Source organism: Amphiprion ocellaris, chromosome 3, assembly GCF_022539595.1.
Source record: "Amphiprion ocellaris isolate individual 3 ecotype Okinawa chromosome 3, ASM2253959v1, whole genome shotgun sequence".
NCBI classification, from domain to species: domain Eukaryota; kingdom Metazoa; phylum Chordata; class Actinopteri; family Pomacentridae; genus Amphiprion; species Amphiprion ocellaris.
The window spans coordinates 38297589-38314975 of NC_072768.1; the positions used below are offsets into that span (position 1 = coordinate 38297589).

Consider the following 17387-nt stretch of genomic DNA (forward strand, 5'->3'; position numbering starts at 1 on the left):
CTCACCTGAGCAGACGTGTGTCATGTGTGCACAGAAACTAAATGTGACATTTGAACACGCATCAAAGAGCATCAGAGAGTCCGTCTGGATGTCACTCAGCTGGAGGTTTTCCTCACAGCTCAGATCAAAACAACCCAGCTGTGGAAATAGTTCAGTTAATTTGTGAAACGGGTTAATGGGGTTTGAATATTTGCCTTTGGATTAGAGTGTAGTGGAGAAAAAGGTAGCAGAAAATGGAAAAATACTCAAGCAAAGTACAAGTAAATCAAAACTGTGCATGAATATAGTATATGTTCTTTCCACCACTGAAGACAGAGACCAAATATGTGTGTAGTTTACAAGTTTTTCATGTAACTATGACACAATAAACACAATAAATTATTATTAGAAAATATATCAGAGACAAGCTCTGTTGAGAATTACTTTCTTTTAACCTTTTTTTTGTTTAAATTGCATTTTATTTCAGTTTTTAATGTGAAAGCACTTTGAGCTGCCTGTGCTGCACAAAAATGTATTATTATTAATAGTAATGATAATAAAATATGATAAGCTGTTTATTATTTATATGTATGTATTTGTTACAATACCAATGTCAACAGTAATCATAATATATTCATGCTAGGTCTTATATTTATGTTTAGATTTGTGTACTATTATTAATAATAATATAGCTATTGTATGTTGTTTATCATATTTACTAGTTTGTTTTATGACAGCAATAAACTGTTGTAACATATTTATTTGTGTTTGTAATAAAAACAATAAAAAAAGATTAAATGTTTGAATTATAAAATTATTAATAATAAACTTTATAATTGCTATGAATAATAATTATTATTATTAACAGTAGTAATTATATGATAACAATAACAATGCTTATAATTTTACTATTAAATATTTAGTGTAAGGTATTTATATAACTCCTTGTTTTATTAGTTTATTTTGCCATTTTTTGCTAACAAAAGATAAAGGCAACAAACAATTATTATTAATATTACCATATGTAATTATATGATAATAACAACAATAATAATATTTATCATCATCATCATCATTATGATTTATTTAGCTTTTTTTTTTTGCTAAGAAAGAGCAAAGATTGTAAAAGTTTTTTGGGATTTTTTTTTATAATTTGTGGAATTAAATGTGATTTTCCTCATGGGATTTCTGCTTTATTCTCTGCTTCGATAACTATACAGAACTGTACATTTTATTGTTTCTGAAACAATAATAATAATAAATATGTTGTATGTTGTTTATTATATTTACTTGTTTGTTCAATGATAGCAATAAATTATTTATTGTAAGGTATATTTATTTGTGTTTGTAATAAAAACAATAAAATACTATTAAATGTTTGAATTATATTATAGAATTGTTAATAATAAACATTATTTTGACATTTAATTATTATTATTATCATTATTAGCATTTTATATGATAATAACAATAACAGTATTCATCATATTTACTATTTATTTAGCCATTTTTCCTAACAGAGGATAAAGATTGTAAAGATTCTTTGTGATTTGCGGATTTAAATGTGATTTCTGTTCATTCTGCTTCATTCTCTGCTTTGATAACTACACAGAACTGTAGATTTTAATGTTTCTGTTTGTGAAGTAAAAAATAAAATGTGATCTTTATTAAGTTTCTGACCCACAATCCTTTGTGCGCAGAGAAAGACGTAGCCCGGGTCACGTGGTTTCGTCACTGAGGCGGAAATGAAAGTTCACTAGCGACAACGGCGGAGCTCAGCTGAGAAAGGTACGGAAAAGACCCCGTTAGAGCCTCCGCTGAGAGCGTGTCAGCGCGTACGGCGGGTTCCCACGGGAACCCCGCAGCTGCCAAGGCGGCGTTAGTCGCTGTCCGCTGATTAGAACCCCTTTTATTGGCTTGTCCTTTTATAAAATCCCCTTACGGAGCTCGGTGGCTAACAGTTAGCTTCTGATAGGTTAAGGCAGCGGCGTTTTGCTGCGGCGGAGCGGAAGCGTTGCGACGTCTCCTTCAAAATAAAGATAGTGATGGGGAAGCAGGCAGGGCTAGACGGTTATTTGATTTTAGATCCAAATTTGAACCTCAGCTGCAATTGAGAGCGTTTGTTTATTTTACATTGTTATTACTTTATTTAAGTTGATTCTAATATGTCTAGATGCTGCTGCTGAGGCATTTGACCTGTTTCAATGTCAGATTGTTTACAGAAAAGGGTCTATTATTTTCATTAGTATTTTTTTTATGATTTAAGTTATATTTACTCAGCACAGTTACAACTGTTATAATAAGCAGTCTGTCTCCTATTCTAATTCTGAAATGAATTTTATGCATGCTTGAACTGATTTATATTTCTTAAGTTATTATTTTGATGGTGTTTCATGTGATACTGATTCGTTATGTTTAAAATCTATTATGCAATAAATATTGAACTCAGCCTTTATAAAACACTATTGCAAATTTCGTTATTTGTTACATATTGTCATTAAATTGTTCAGCCTTTAATATGAGTACGAGCTACATATTGCTGTCTTCTTTAATTAAAAGTTGATTGAAAAGTTGGTTAATTCAAAAATTAAATGATGACAATATACTTTTGTTGGCGATTTACTAACTTTAAAGCAAAATTGCGTCCTTTAATTTGGTTCTTTTTTCTTTAATTTGAGATTTAAATGTGTTTCTTTATCGTATTAGGTAGTGTTTTGATTCTGTTTGCAGTTTTGGGGCTAAAAAGACATTGCTGTTTAATGTTGTAAATTATTCAGGATGTTTTTGGTATTTTTGTTGTACTTACAACACCATTTGTTGATTATTAATCGCTACTTTTTGTTGTGTGCAGTTAGTTGGTCATCGGAGAAATGGCTCAACGTTGTGGTTTTATTTTGAAATCGTGACCGGATGTTTCGCTGCTTTCTCCGCCATTCTTGACTGCGATGTAGAAACACCTTGATCATCTTCCGTGTTTGTGTTTTGTGCGCAGCAGCCAAGGGTATTTACCCCGGGGGGCAGTAAATTCGGCGTCCTCTGAGGTTAATCCTGCCTCCCGCCAGCTTCTTTAGAGTTTCACCCACCGACACTCGGAGGGAGTCACGGATCTCTGCTCAGCCGCTCAGCCGCTTCACAAGGTTGAGGGGAAGATGCTTTTGTTGTGATGCTCTCAGCTGCTGGTCTGCAGACATCAGCTGCTCGCTCGGTGGATAAAACAGCTGATTATTGGCTGTGATCGTGGGCAGGTGACACGCAGCTCTGAGGTCAGTGTGGATCTCAGGCTGAGCTGCAGTCACCTTGATGCTGCAGTAGGTGACACGATCTGCCCCAGGAAGCAGCTTCAGAGTCAGAATTACACCTGAAAGTGTGCAGTAGACATCATATCTACAGACAGGAGGCTGCAGCTGAGTGGTCCTGAGCTTCTTGTGGTTTTATTTTTGTTTCCATCATCTCTGACTGTGCTCAAGGTGATGTTGTTTCTTGGCTGCTTCTCTTTGGGGGACCAAATCTCTGCTGCCGGTGACTTTCATGAGGTCAAATCCACCTGAAATCTACCTGGATTTATATGTGAGGGAACATGTTTGTTTGGTGCAGGCTGCAGCAAGAATCACATCGTCATTTAGGTAGTTTTTCACTGAAAATAAGCATAAAAATGACCACTGAAGTCATACATAAATACCCGTCAATATACTTGTAAATTGGTGACGAATAACCTCCATCACAACATTAATTATATTAAACCTGTATTTCTTTTTCTTTTTATTACAATATAATGCAACCCTACTGCAAAATCTAAAGTTCCATGTTTCTAATTTTCAACGCACAACTTTTACTCATGATTGACTAATTATTTTTTGCAGTAGAGCTGCACAATACTGGGAAAAAAGGTGTTGAAATACGCCTGTCAAAATGGTAAAATAAATAATATTGTGATATGAAATCCTTTGCAGTAATTTTACTTCACTAAAGCAGCTAGAATCAGTCAAGAACTAAAATCTGTGGACACTTAGAGTGAGTTTATAGGAACGTTTAAAATAAGTAATGTGCCAAAATGCGATATACAGTATAGAAAGTGCAAGATATTAGAAAAAAAAGGTTCTATGATATGATAAAAATATGACGCACAGGTTGTTGGAAAAGTTTTAAAAATAGCTGTCTCAACAAAAGCAACAGCTAATAGTGGCTAAGTTGTTTTGTAAATACAAAAAAGGCAAATATATCTTTAATAATTCAACATATTCCAAGGAAATGTTGGTAAATGTTCAGTTTTCTGATGTTTTAAATGAACAACTTTTACTTGTGAAGGAATATTTGCATGATGTTGATGAAACTGACGCTCAGATGTTTAATTTTTCGGACAAGTCTATTTGAAAAGATTTATTTATCCTTTTAGGGTTGGGGTTAATTTTGTAGAGGAAATTGTTTGTATTGGGAATAATTATTAATTTTAAAAAGCTGAATTTGAAATCTGTGGTTTATCCCTCGCATCTGAAAGTTTTGTGTTTTTTTTTTTTGCTTTGGGTTGCCTTCAGATCTGGCTTTGTACTCATCGTATAGAGCTTTGTGTTGCTGATTTAAATGGTCAAAGAAGTGATTTTAAGGTTCTTTTTGCAGCTAAATATTCCTTTTTCAGTTTTTCTTTCCTGTTCTTGCTAATTTCACTGTTCACCTGTGAATCCGAAATGTCAACAAACTCTCAACAAACTTTAAAATCAGATTAAGTTATGATCCATCAGACAAACTTCTCTAACCCTTGTAGATTGTAAATCTCTTGTAAATTAATTTAAATTAGATTCTGTTGATTTTTTTTAATGCACAACTTTTGCTTTTGAAATAGGGAAAAAAATGTCTTGACATTGTTTTTCTGCCATATATTCGAAAAAGTGCAGAAATTTTCAGCAAATGACTCGACAAACTATTTGGAAATAAATAGTTATTGTAGAATGATTAGGGTGATTTTTATGGTATTAAAACTGCAAAGTACTTTTAAAAAGCAGTTTTCTTATAGTGAAACACTGATAAAGACATCCTAAACTGTCTTTTTTCATTCAGATCTTTCTGTACGCTCAAGCAGAGCTTTGTGCTGCTGATTTAAATGCTCAAACAACTGATTTTAAGTTTATTTCTGGAAACAAATCTTCATTTTTCAGTGTGTCTCTCCTGTTTCTTGCTCATTCTGACAAAATGACTTGAAGCTTGTCTAAAATGTCTTACAATGTGTCTAAAATAAATTAAAAACTGCCAAAAAGGATTCAAAATTGCCCAGAATGACTGGAATCCTGTCGAAAATAACTCAAAAATTGTTGAAGAGGAGTCAAAATCGCCTGAAGTAACTTAAAACATGTCATAAATGAGTTAAAACCTGTCCTAAAGGACTCAGAATTGGCCAAAATGAATCGAAGCTTGTCCAAAATGTCATAAAAATGCATCTAAAATGAATTGAAATCTTCCAAAAATGATTCAAAATTGCCCAGAATGACTGGAATCCTGTCCAAAATGACTCATAAATTGCTGAAGAGGACTCAAAATGGGCTGTACTATGCTCACATGTGGAGTCTGAACATCAACAAACTCTGTCTTTTAGAGAAAATTAAAAAAAATAATAAATGATTGTGTATCCAAGAAGCCTTAAATGAGAGTAAATAATCTTTTGTCAGGTGTCTCCGTTAGTTCAGACAAGAAAAATGAGACTGTTTTTAGTTTTTACGTTTATTCTGATGTGTTTTTGCTTCAGTTTACATCATTAATTGTGATTTTTACATCATGAAAACTGTGCAGCTCTGATTAATAGTTTAATCCCAGTGACGGTTTAGTTCGCACATGAGCAGTTTTCTGAATTAATTTTAGCCAAATATTCTGCTGAAAACTCACTTTTAACGTGATCAGCTTCCTCTGCTTCTGTGGCTACTTTTGGTAAGTTTAAATTCCTTTGCACAGGAAGTTCATGCGGTGACAGTATTTCTATGACTGCAGAATAAATAGCTCAGATTCACTCAAACTCTTCATGCTAGAACTTGTTTTGCTGCTTGATGCAAGAAGACAATTCACACAGATCTCATTTTCCACGACTAATCTACAAGAGAAATCTGTTGAATCGTCATTTACTGCAATTTTAAGGGTTATTTTTAAACTTTATTTAAAGACGTGAAGTTTGTTGACATGCAGGGTCCATATGAGCAGAGAAAAATTAACAAAGATCAGGAGAGAAACACTGAAAAGGAAGATTTGCGTGCAGAAACAAACACATTGGCACCACTTGATGGAACACAAATATTGTCTTTGACTGTTTAAGTATAGATATATTACATCTGTGGTTGTGTTGTAACATTATGTTGTAACGTTGTGTGTCTGTGGTTGTGTTGCAGAGCTGTGATGTCATGGCAGCAGCCAGTGTGAGTCGACCTGGCAGCGTCCAGACCACCGAGAAGTCCCAGCTCACCCTGAAAGGTAGAGATTTTTAGATATTATCGACCAAACAGTCGAAACCAAGACTAACAGGAGACGTCATAGCTCCAATAAATCACCTGTTTTCTGTGTTAGTTGCATTCATTAATTCACCAAACCTCTATGAAGAACATCTAGACCTGTATGAACACCAACATCTAGATCTCTACGAACATCTAGACCTCTGTGAACACCAACATCTAGACCTCTATGAACATCTAGACCTCTGTGAACACCAACATCTGGACCTCTATGAACACCAACATCTAGACCTCCATGAACACCATCTAGACCTCCATGAACACCAACATCTAGACTTCCATGAACATCTAGACCTCCATGAACACCAACATCTAGACCTCTATGAACACCAACATCTAGACCTCTATGAACACCAACATCTAGACCTCTATGAACACCAGTTTCTGTTTCCTACCAATGAGTCCACATCAACATTTAGTCTAAACATCTAAAGCCTCAAAAGTTGGTGAAATGTGGACCAAAGACTGTATTTTAGTAGAAATATGGATCCATCCATATATATATACACTTACAGGAACTTTATGGAGACACAATACCAACATGATTTCAAAAATGTCCATATTTCTTTCCATTTCAAGAACCAATAGTTATACATCACTATAATTTTGGACAGTTTTCAAGTCCTTTTGGTCAAGTTGGGTGTCATTGTAGGAACATTTAAAGTCATCTTGGACAAATTCTAAAACCCTCTAGACAAATTTTGAGTAGCTTTGGGCAAGTTTTAAGTCAAATTCTAGTGTTTCTAAACAAACGTAAGTCAGTTTGAACACATTTTGAGGCATTTAAGACAATTTTTAAATGACAGTTTGGGCAATTTTTAGTAATCCCAGAACTGGAACCTTGTCTTGCCATACCTGCCACACATCAGAGTCTACTGATGTTAGAGCCTCAAAGTTGGTGAAATGTCGACCAAAGACTGTATTTTAGTAGAAATATGGATCATCCATATATATATACACTTACAGGAACTTTATGGAGACATAATACCAGCCTGGATTTGAAAGTTTTGCATATTTTTTCCATTTTCAAGGACCAATAATTACTTATTTTGGGAATTTGGACAATTTTAAGTAATTCTGGGCAGATCTAAAGTCACTTTGGACAATCTTGACCTTATTTTGGACAAGTTTCAAGCCATTTTACATCGATTAGTCATTTTTAACTGGTTTTAGGTCAAATCAGCAAAAAAAATGGAACCTTGTCTGGTCAAACTTTCCACACATCAGATTCTACTGATGTTAGAGCCTCTAAAGTTGGTGAAATGTAGACCAAAGACTGTATTTTAGTAGAAATATGGATCCATCCATAGATATACACTTACAGGAACTTTATGGGGGCACAATACCAGCCTGGATTGACAATTCTGCACTTTTTTTTTCATTTTCAAATGCACAAAATTAGAACAATTGTCCTCTGCTGGATCCATTTAACCATTACGATCTGCTGTTAACTATTCAGTCACCACATTTCATGGCTGTTGGAGTTTTATTTCTGAAGACATTGAACCTTTAAAGTGGTTTATTGAGGATGTAAATGAAGAAATCACCAGATGTCAGTTTCATTGTGCTCTTGACATTTTCGCATCAATGTTGTGGAGTGTTCAGGTTGTTTTTAGGAAACATCAGGAGACCAGCGATGTTGTTTTTGGTGATTAACTTCGTCGATTGTTCTGTTCTGACTCATTTTAGCTGGAAGCTCACTCCTAGGAAGAACAACAGTTTGTCACACTGTGGGCTGATGAATATTTTTGAGACGATTTTCCAACTTTATGGAAATCAGTGACGGTTGTTTTCAGTCCACTGAGATCGGTTTCTTTGAGGGTAATGGTGCTTCGAGCCAGCAGATACTTCTTCTATTGGCTCCTGTTAGGTTTTGTTTAAGTCAGAGTTCACATAGTTGCTCCAGCCTACACTGAGAATGTTTGAAAGATGAATTAATTACGGACAAGAACGGTTTGTTTGTTAAGATGTGAACCTCTATGGAAACAGAATGACTATGACTAGAAGGAGCGGGAATGAAGAAATGTCCTCTGAGCAGAAAAAGGAAGCTCCTCATATCATACATATTTAACTTTCCCATGTTTTGAGACTTTTTCTCTCTACTCTGCTCATCCTCTGTAGAAAGATGTTTCTCCATGCTGAATGTATCTCCAACAACCTGCTCCTCTGTTCACTGTTTCTGAGCCATGCTGCATTTATTTTATTCATCCAGTAGCTTTGAATTTCCTCTGTCTCTCTTGTTATCTCAGTTTTTTTGTCATTTTGTCATGTTTGTTTTGTTTTATTTCTTGTTTTTTTATTGTTCTGTATCTTGTTTTTGTCATTTTTTCTTTTATATCATTTTGCATCTTGTTTATGTCATATTGTGTCTCTTTGTGGTGCTTGTGTCTCCACATATTGTAGATATTTATCTATTTCCATGTTTCCAGCCTCTACAATCTTTTCCTCTCTGCTCCGTTCATCATCTGTAGAAAGATGTTTCTTCATGCTGAATGTATCTCCAACAACTTGCTCCTCTGTTCACTGTTTCTGAGCCATGCTGCATTTATTTTATTGATCCAGTCGCTTTGTTTTCTGAAAACTCACTGAATTTTTGTCACCAGACTCTTGATCACAGCTGAATCAGTCTTGGCTTCTTAGTTGTGTCAGAAAGTGCAGAATTTTTAGTTTTTTGCAGAATCTTGTCAGAGCAAAAGGTTTGTTATTGTCTAATTTTAAAATGAGACGTAGATTTTTAGCTCTGATTTGATTAATTTTAATAAATTTTTTCCTTATTTAAATATAGTATAAAATAGTGTCATTTTATAGTCAAACACTGCTAAAGAACAAGTATGTTACATACAGTTTTGGCCTGTATATGTGTAGATTAATACATTTTTCCACTGATTTTACTTTCTATTATCTGTTTTTAACAAAACAGGAAAAATGTGTAAAATACCCGTGAATTGTTAAACTGTTTGTGTAGGGCTGGGCGATATGGCCTAAAAAAAAAAAAAAAAAAAATCTCAAATTTTTTCACAAAAAATCCCGATTCACGATTCATCCGATTTTTTTTTACCCCCTACCTAATCTCCTCATGCCGAGTCCAGTCTACTTTATGCAAATGAGCTGCAGCCCTCTCCAGGTAAACACACCTGATTGTAACTGGAAATGCGCAGCATGTGGCTGCTGGTCCGGTTGCAGTGCGTTTCCCACTGTGATCAGGTGTGTTTACCTGGAGAGGGCTGCAGCTCATTTGCATAAAGTAGACTGGACTTCTACTTTATGCAAATTGGATGCTGCGTGAGGAGATTCCACACATCGTTAAACTGTCCTCAAACTTCTAAACTAGGCGTCAGTGACCTAAAACCAGGACAGATTCAGCTGCTGCACAGATTATTTCTGCCTCAAATGCTTTCAGAAATACTTTTCATTGACGTGTTTTTGAAATAAAAGGGAAAGTTTGCGGCTGAGCTGCTGTGTTTATCCTACATATCTGCAGGACTGTCCAGCTGAAAGCTCGGTCATGTGACCACGTAGTGGCCTGCTGTTGGTCAGCGCTGTCATGTGACCATGTTGTGGTCCGCTAGTGACCACCCACCGTCCGTGTGATTTTCAGATGTGGTGCGTTGCCGTGTGGGAAAATAGCATCTAGTGGACACGTGTCTTTAGATCTGCACCACTCGCCGCCATGTTGTTTGTGTATCAATCGACATTAAGTACAAAGTCGAATTAATCGATAAAATCGATTTATCGCCCAGCCCTATGTTTGTGCTAACCTGCTTGTGTAAAATAGCATTAATGAAAATAATGTAACACCCAATCTACTGGAGGTTTTAATGCAGCTCCGATATCTTTAGTTCTTCAGTGTGAATCAACCAACCCTGACTTGTTTAATATTTAAATGCTGTTTCCTCTGAAGCTTCTCTTTGTAACGCTGTTGGTTTTTTCACTTCAGTTTTCCATCTAATTATTCAGTCTGACGCCTCTGAGCTCCTCTCAGCTGCAGATTTAAACCTGCTGCTGGACTTCAGATGGATTTATAAAAACATAAATCACATTCAGGACGACAGGAGTGATGCATTTAGAGAACTGAAAATGAACAAAATGCAGCCACAGCGGCAAATTCTTTGACATTAGTTTGGAGTCAACTTTGACTAAATGTTCTAAATTCTAAATCATCGTAGAAAAACTTGGACTTGCTGCAAAATAAATGATTTAAAGCTTTTTGCTGGAATGATGAGAACGGACTGGGAGCTGATCAGCTGCACATTTATTAGGATTTCTGAAAATAGAACTGTATCAACTGGTGATTTTCTGTCTCTTGGTGGCAATTTTGCATCTTTTAGTGATGATTTCTGTCCTTTTTTGTGTCTCACATTTTCTTGTGATTTTGGGTCTTTGTGGTAATTTCATATCTTCATGTGTGATTTTGCATCTTTTTGTAGTGATTTTGCATCTTTTTGTGGTGCTTTTGCTTCTCTTTGTGGTGCTTTTGCATCTTTTTGTGGTAATTTTACATCTTTTTGTGGTGATTTCATGTCTTATTGTGGTGATTTTGCATCTTTTTGTGGTGATTTTGCATATTTTTGTGGTAATTTTACATCTTATTGTGGTGATTTTAAATATTTTTGTGGTGATTTTGCATCTTTTAGTGGTGATTTTACATTTCAGTGGCGATTTTGCATCTTTTTGTGGTGACTTCATGTCTTATTGTGGTGATTTTACATCTTTTAGTGGTGATTTTGCATCTTTTTGTGGTAATTTTACATCTTATTGTGGTGATTTTAAATATTTTTGTGGTGATTTTGCATCTTTTAGTGGTGATTTTACATATTTTAATGGTGATTTTGCATCTTTTTGTGGTGATTTCATGTGTTTTAGTGGTGATTTTGTGTCTTTTTGTGGTGATTTCATGTGTTTTTGCGGCGATTTCATGTGTTTTTGCGGCGATTTCATCTTTTTGTGGTGATTTTACAATATTGTGAGGATTCCTTATTTTTTTTGGTAATAATTAGTCTTTGGTGATTTCACATCTGTTGTGGTGATTTTGCATGTTTTTGGGTATTTTTAAGAAGATTTTGAGGGTTTTTGTACTTTACACTGAAATATTAAGAACAGACTGGGAGCAGAGCAGCACATATTCATCTGATTTCTGAAAACAAATCAACTATTGAGGAATAAAACAGAGACCAGTTAGCTGCTGTTTTTAGATCTACATGTCGGTTGTTGAAATGTGATACACAAGCTGCTATTTGTGAATTTTAAACTCCACTTTTTAAACAAAATACAGAAACACCGAAGACTTCTTTAACATCAGTTATTTCTATATGAAGCAGTAAAGTAAGCTGGAGTTACAGTAGATCTAGGATTACATGTTATCCTTTATTGAGGCCAAACGTCTTTGTTTCTCCTCTTTTATTGTCTTCCTGATCTTATTATTATTCTCTGCTGATGGTTTCTGCTCTGACTCACCTTCTCAGTTACCGTCTATCTTTTGTCCACCTCCTCAAACTGTGTCAAACCCTCTTTTATTCTTTTATTCCTTCATTTCTGCCGCTCCGCCTCTGGTTTTCACAGAACAGACGATGAGTCACGTTCTGTTGCTCCAGATGTTCAGGAGATCATCAGTCAGTCGATCTGCGATAGGAAACAGAACAGACACTCATCACTTATTCATCAGAGAAATACCGACTGCTCTTCATCCTGCAGTGATTCATGGAGAACAAACCGAGTGACACATGTGGCGGCAAAACTCTCAGCAGGAATCTAATGTCTACACTGTAAAAAAAAAAAAAAAAAAAAAAAACATGATTCAGGAAGTCTGGAAGGAAATGTGGCACAAAAATGCCTAAAAAACAGGGAAATACTGTAAAAAAGGTGGAAAAAATGGCAAATATCTGTAAAATAATAATTTAGCTGATATAAATGTAGTAAAACTTTATGGTCACACATTATAAAAGAATACAGATATTGTTTACAGTTTGGGCAATTTTTTAAAAACCGTAAATTTATTTCTTTTTTCTTTTTTTTTTGGTAATTTCACTGGATATTATCTACGTTTTTAAACATGTGAAATATGTTAAATAACCTTTCAAAAAATATTAACGCTCGATATATATAATTTTTTTTCAAATTATTACTTTTTCTGTAATTTCACTTGATATTAGCTTTGTATTAACATGTAAAACATATAAAATAACCCTTCAAAAAATATTAATGCTTAATATACAGAACTTTTCTTTCTAATGATGACAGATAGTAAAATTATCATATTTTTAGCAGATTTAAGTATATTAAAGCTGCAATTTTATTGTTACTTTTGCTTTTATGGTTACTTTTACTTTTTATAAAAATGTTTTTTTTTCCCTTGTGGACAGTATTGACAGTATTGACAACAGTTTTTACTGTTGACATGTAAATTATGCATTTTTTTTCTGTTTTTTTTTTGTTCTGGTCATCTGTAATTCAACAAGACAGGTAAACTGTGGAAAATAACAGTTTAAAAAACATAAAATACATAATATTCCTTTGAAACAAATGGAAATATCTGTTAAATTTATTAGTTATTACAAATTTTATGGTTACATGTTGTTTATAAATCATAGTATATGTCAGATTGCTGTTTCTAAAATTTTTCATGTGAAAATTATTTACAGTTTTGAGCTGTTTTTTTTTGTACTTGCGACTTGGAAATTATATGTTTTTTTTATAATCATCTGTAATTCGACAAAGCAGGTCAAATATGTAAAATAACAGTTTAAAACATTTTTAAATCACTAAAATACAAATTTTTCCTTTTAAATAACCAGAAATATCAGTTAAATTAAAAAAAAATAACACATTTAAATATAAGCTGTAATTTTATGGTTACACCTTGTAAAAATAAAAAAATACTAATTTAAAATTTTTCATGTGAAAATTTTTGACAGTTTTGAGCTGTTGTTTTTTTTAAACTTTTGACTGTAAATTATAAATTATATGTTTTTATAATCATCTGTAATTTGACAAAACAGGTTTAATATATAAAATAACAGTTTACAACATTTTTTTAATCCCTAAAATCCAATATTTTCCTTTCTAATAACCAGAAATATAAATTAAATTTATAAAAAGGTGATTTAATTATAGAAAAGCTGTAATTTTATGATCACACATTGTAAAATAAAAAATTAAAATTTCTAAAAAAAAGGCTAATATTTCTTGTGGACACTATTTACAGCTGTGAGCCTTTCTTGCCTTTGGACAAGTTTGTCATTTTGGATAAATTTGGAGTAATTTTCTGTACTATTTTTTTAGTCTTTCAAACACATTTACTTCATTTTGGACATTTTTTTTTATTTTTGACTTATAAATGGATGTTTTTTTTTCTGTCATTTTATCAATTATTTGTTATAAACAAAACAGGCAAACTTTGTAAAATATCAGTTAAAATATTTAGCAGTTTTCAACTCATTAAACACTCGTATATATTTGTTTGTGTCTTTCAAATAATGACACGCATCTATAAAATAACATTTAACGCTGATTTACTTAAAACAGTCAAAGATTGTGTAATTTTAAGGTCAGAATTATGAGTAAAAATAAATATTTTTGATGTGGACATTATTTACAGTTTTTGCCTGATCTGTTTATTTTTTTAGGATTAATATCAATGATTTTCCAAGTTATCTTAAAATCTGTAAAATGCCAGTATATTGTTCAAAAAATTACAGTGAAAACCTGTTAGAAATTTTTCTTTACAGTGCAGCTTTTGCCTTAACTAGTAGAGCCTCAATAACTTTGAGTGAAATTTCCAAAAGGTCAGTTTATTTATGTCAGTAGGTAGTTCCAGTCCAGTTGGAGCTCAGCTTGTCCATCTTTTTAAAAATGTTTTTTATAACGCTGTGAATGATGGAGGTATTAAAGTCCTGGAAAAGTCCTGGAAGCTTCCAGAAGTGTGAACATTTCCTCCAGTGTCTAAACTCTGGGTTCTGGGCAGAGATGATTTTTAAAAAAGATTTAAGTTGCTTCATCTTGACCTTCATTATTTTCCTAGATGGACTTTTAATGAAAATAAACGACGTTTGTCTTCCTGCCAGTAGAGGGCGATGTTTGAGTTTGTCTGTTTGCTCCCATATTCATTCAACTTGTATTCAGAACAGCTAGAAACAGAAAAATACAGAAAACCCACTGAACTTAAAGCAGTTTCTGGGTGTTTTTTTTCATTGCATGCTCATTTTTCACTGCAATATAAAGTCCTGCTACAGATATGTGACTGTTTCCATGTTTCCAGCCTCTCCAGACTTTTTCTCTCTCCTCTGCTCATCATCTGTAGAAAGATGTTTCTCCATGCTGAATGTATCTCCAACAACTTGCTCCTCTGTTCACTGTTTCTGAGCCATGATGCATTTATTCTATTGATCCAGTAGCTTTGATTTTCCTCTCAGTCTCTCTGTGGAAACACTGCCTGCAGTTCAACTGAAAACTCTCTGAATTTTTATTACCGGACTGTTGATCACAGCCTCAGTCTTGGCTTCACGGTTGCGCCCAGAAGCACAGAATTTTTTGTTTTTCACAGAATCTGATTTGTGCTAACGATTAATTTTTGGCGAATTTTTAAAAAAGACATGTAGCGTAAAGCTAAACGTATTTTTGGTTATTTTTCCTGACAGCTCAAAGGCTGTCGGAAAGCTAAAAATCCAGTTATCCATTCTGTTCTTACACTTTCTGGCTAATAAATGGTGTCCAGTTGGTTATTTATTAGAATTATTTTAATTAAATATGCCTTTCAAACCTGCTGATGACTTTTTGGAGCTCAGAGAGTTAATGATACTTTTGCTTTACCTGCTCTGACATCAAACCTTCCCTGTAAAATCACTTATCAGCTGATTGAGTTCAGTTTATTTACTTTATTGATCTGGTGTGTTTTATTTATCTTTTGTCATGTGACTGTCTGTCACAGATGAGTAAATTGTGGCTTTTTTGGATGTGCAACGGAGGTCAGAATTTTTTGTTTTTTACAGAATCTGCTTAGGACATGATGTTCATTTTTGGTGAATTTTTGAACGTGTAATAAAATGATTGAAATCAAATATTCAGCTTGGATATGGTTAATTTTCCTCATGTGTCAGGATTTATTCAAGGACTATTGGAAAACTGAAAATCTTCCTGCTTTTACAGTTTCTAGCACTGATAATGGAGTAATTTTAGAGATTTTTAATTGATTTTTTGTAAAATATTTACATTTTCTTGCGTACTAACAGAAGCTAAAATCTTTAATTTTACTTTAAAGCTCATTAAACCATCATGAAATGAAATAAAAATAAAAATTTCCACCTGAATTAAAAGCCTGTTAATTAATTTAAAGGATAAATATTTTATCATGAGATGTGGATTTAATTCAGAGAGCTTTCTGCTTTCGGTTTGAGACTTTTTATAATGTTGTTTATTATGAGCTGAACTTTAACTGAAGCACAGTCGGAGGTTAAATCAATATTTGGACTTCAGCTGGAGGTAAAACAGCAGCTCTGATTCATCGTTTTTATGCTATGGATTAGTTTGTCAGACCACGATGCTCTATTGCTTTTAACTTTCTCTGAGGATCATTTAAATGGAAATATGTGTGAATTTTCAGCACAGTTGTTTTCACTCCTATACAGACTCCTCTGATGTGAACATTTGATTATTTCTTTACACACATGATAGTAAATTGCATTTTTTTTTTTTTTAAAGAAATTATGAATTTTTCCCCCATTTTAACAGCAGAACTGCAGGGTTTTCACTCCTTGTTTGTTCATTTGTTGATTTAGACATTTATTTTATTATAAAACACTTTGTAATTTCATTTTCAAGAGGTCCTGTACAAATAAAGTTATTATGTTTTATTATTTTTATGGATTATAGATCTATATTATATGTTGTAATCAAGATTTAGCCCCCTTCTTGGACACAAAACTCCAAAAATATTCCAGTTTCAGCTTTTCCGGTGTGAACATTTGATTATTTCTTTGCACACGATAGTAAATTGCGTTTTTTGAGTTTTTTTAAAGACAATATTATGAATTTCCCGTGAATGTCCCATTTTCAACACTAGAACCGCAGCGTTTTCACTCCTTGTTTGCTTATTTGTTTGTTTGTTTGTTTACAGTGGTGTCAGCGAAGCCCCAGTCTCCGAAGCTGCCGAACCGACACTCCCGGCTGAGCTCCTTTGTCGAGGTGACGGCCGACGGTTTGACCAGCGAAACCAAAAAAACGGGCAAACGCAGCGGACACCTGGAGCTGCAGTGGAATGAAGACCTCACCCTGTAAGACCTTTAATACAGAATAACCTGGATTTTTACTCATTAAATGAAGAGAAACAACAGAAAAACCCATGAAGTTCCAGAAAATGTAGCAAAAATCTGCTCTATTAAACATTAAAAAGCTCATTTTAAGCTGTTTTCAGGAGGTAACAAGACTAAACCAGCTCCCCCCAATAGTGTTCTGGTGTGTTTTTCATGCTGAGCTCATTAGATAAGCGCTTCGATATGCAGCCCGTCGTGTGTTTTTAATGCAGCCGGTGTGTTTGTGTGGCAGCCTCTTGCGTCTGAGGTGTGTTTATTTGTGTTTGTCAGTAATGTGACGCCTCAGAGCCGCCTGGATCTGAAGCTGTGGAGCTGCCACACTCTGAGGAAGGAGCTCCTGGGCAGCGCCACCATCGACCTGCTGGACACACTGAGGACCCACGATGGAAAGAGTAAGAAAATACACAGAAAAACAGCAGAAGAAGAAGAGATATAATAAGAAAAATTTCACTAAGAGATTGCAAAATTGACACAAAAAATGCAAAAATGTCACTAAAAGATGCAAAAATGGCACTAAAAGATGCAAAAATGACACCACAAGATTGAAAAATGTCACTAAAATATGCAAAAATGTCACTTAAAGATGGAAAAATGACACAAAAGATGCAAAAAAAATCAC

The 17387-nt window shown here is 34.0% G+C and overlaps 1 protein-coding gene across 2 annotated transcripts in view; it reads left to right on the forward strand.

Moving 5' to 3' along the window:
* Positions 1-1690: 1690 nt before the first annotated feature.
* Positions 1691-17387, forward strand: part of wwp2 (WW domain containing E3 ubiquitin protein ligase 2) — an 88515-nt gene continuing 72818 nt past the window's right edge. For both annotated transcript variants that reach the window (XM_055009045.1, XM_055009046.1), the window contains exons 1-4: positions 1691-1767; positions 6345-6426; positions 16573-16729; positions 17039-17160. In XM_055009045.1, the coding sequence (XP_054865020.1) occupies positions 6357-6426; positions 16573-16729; positions 17039-17160 (349 nt within the window). In that variant the 5' untranslated portion in view covers positions 1691-1767; positions 6345-6356. The remainder of the gene's footprint in view (positions 1768-6344; positions 6427-16572; positions 16730-17038; positions 17161-17387) is intronic.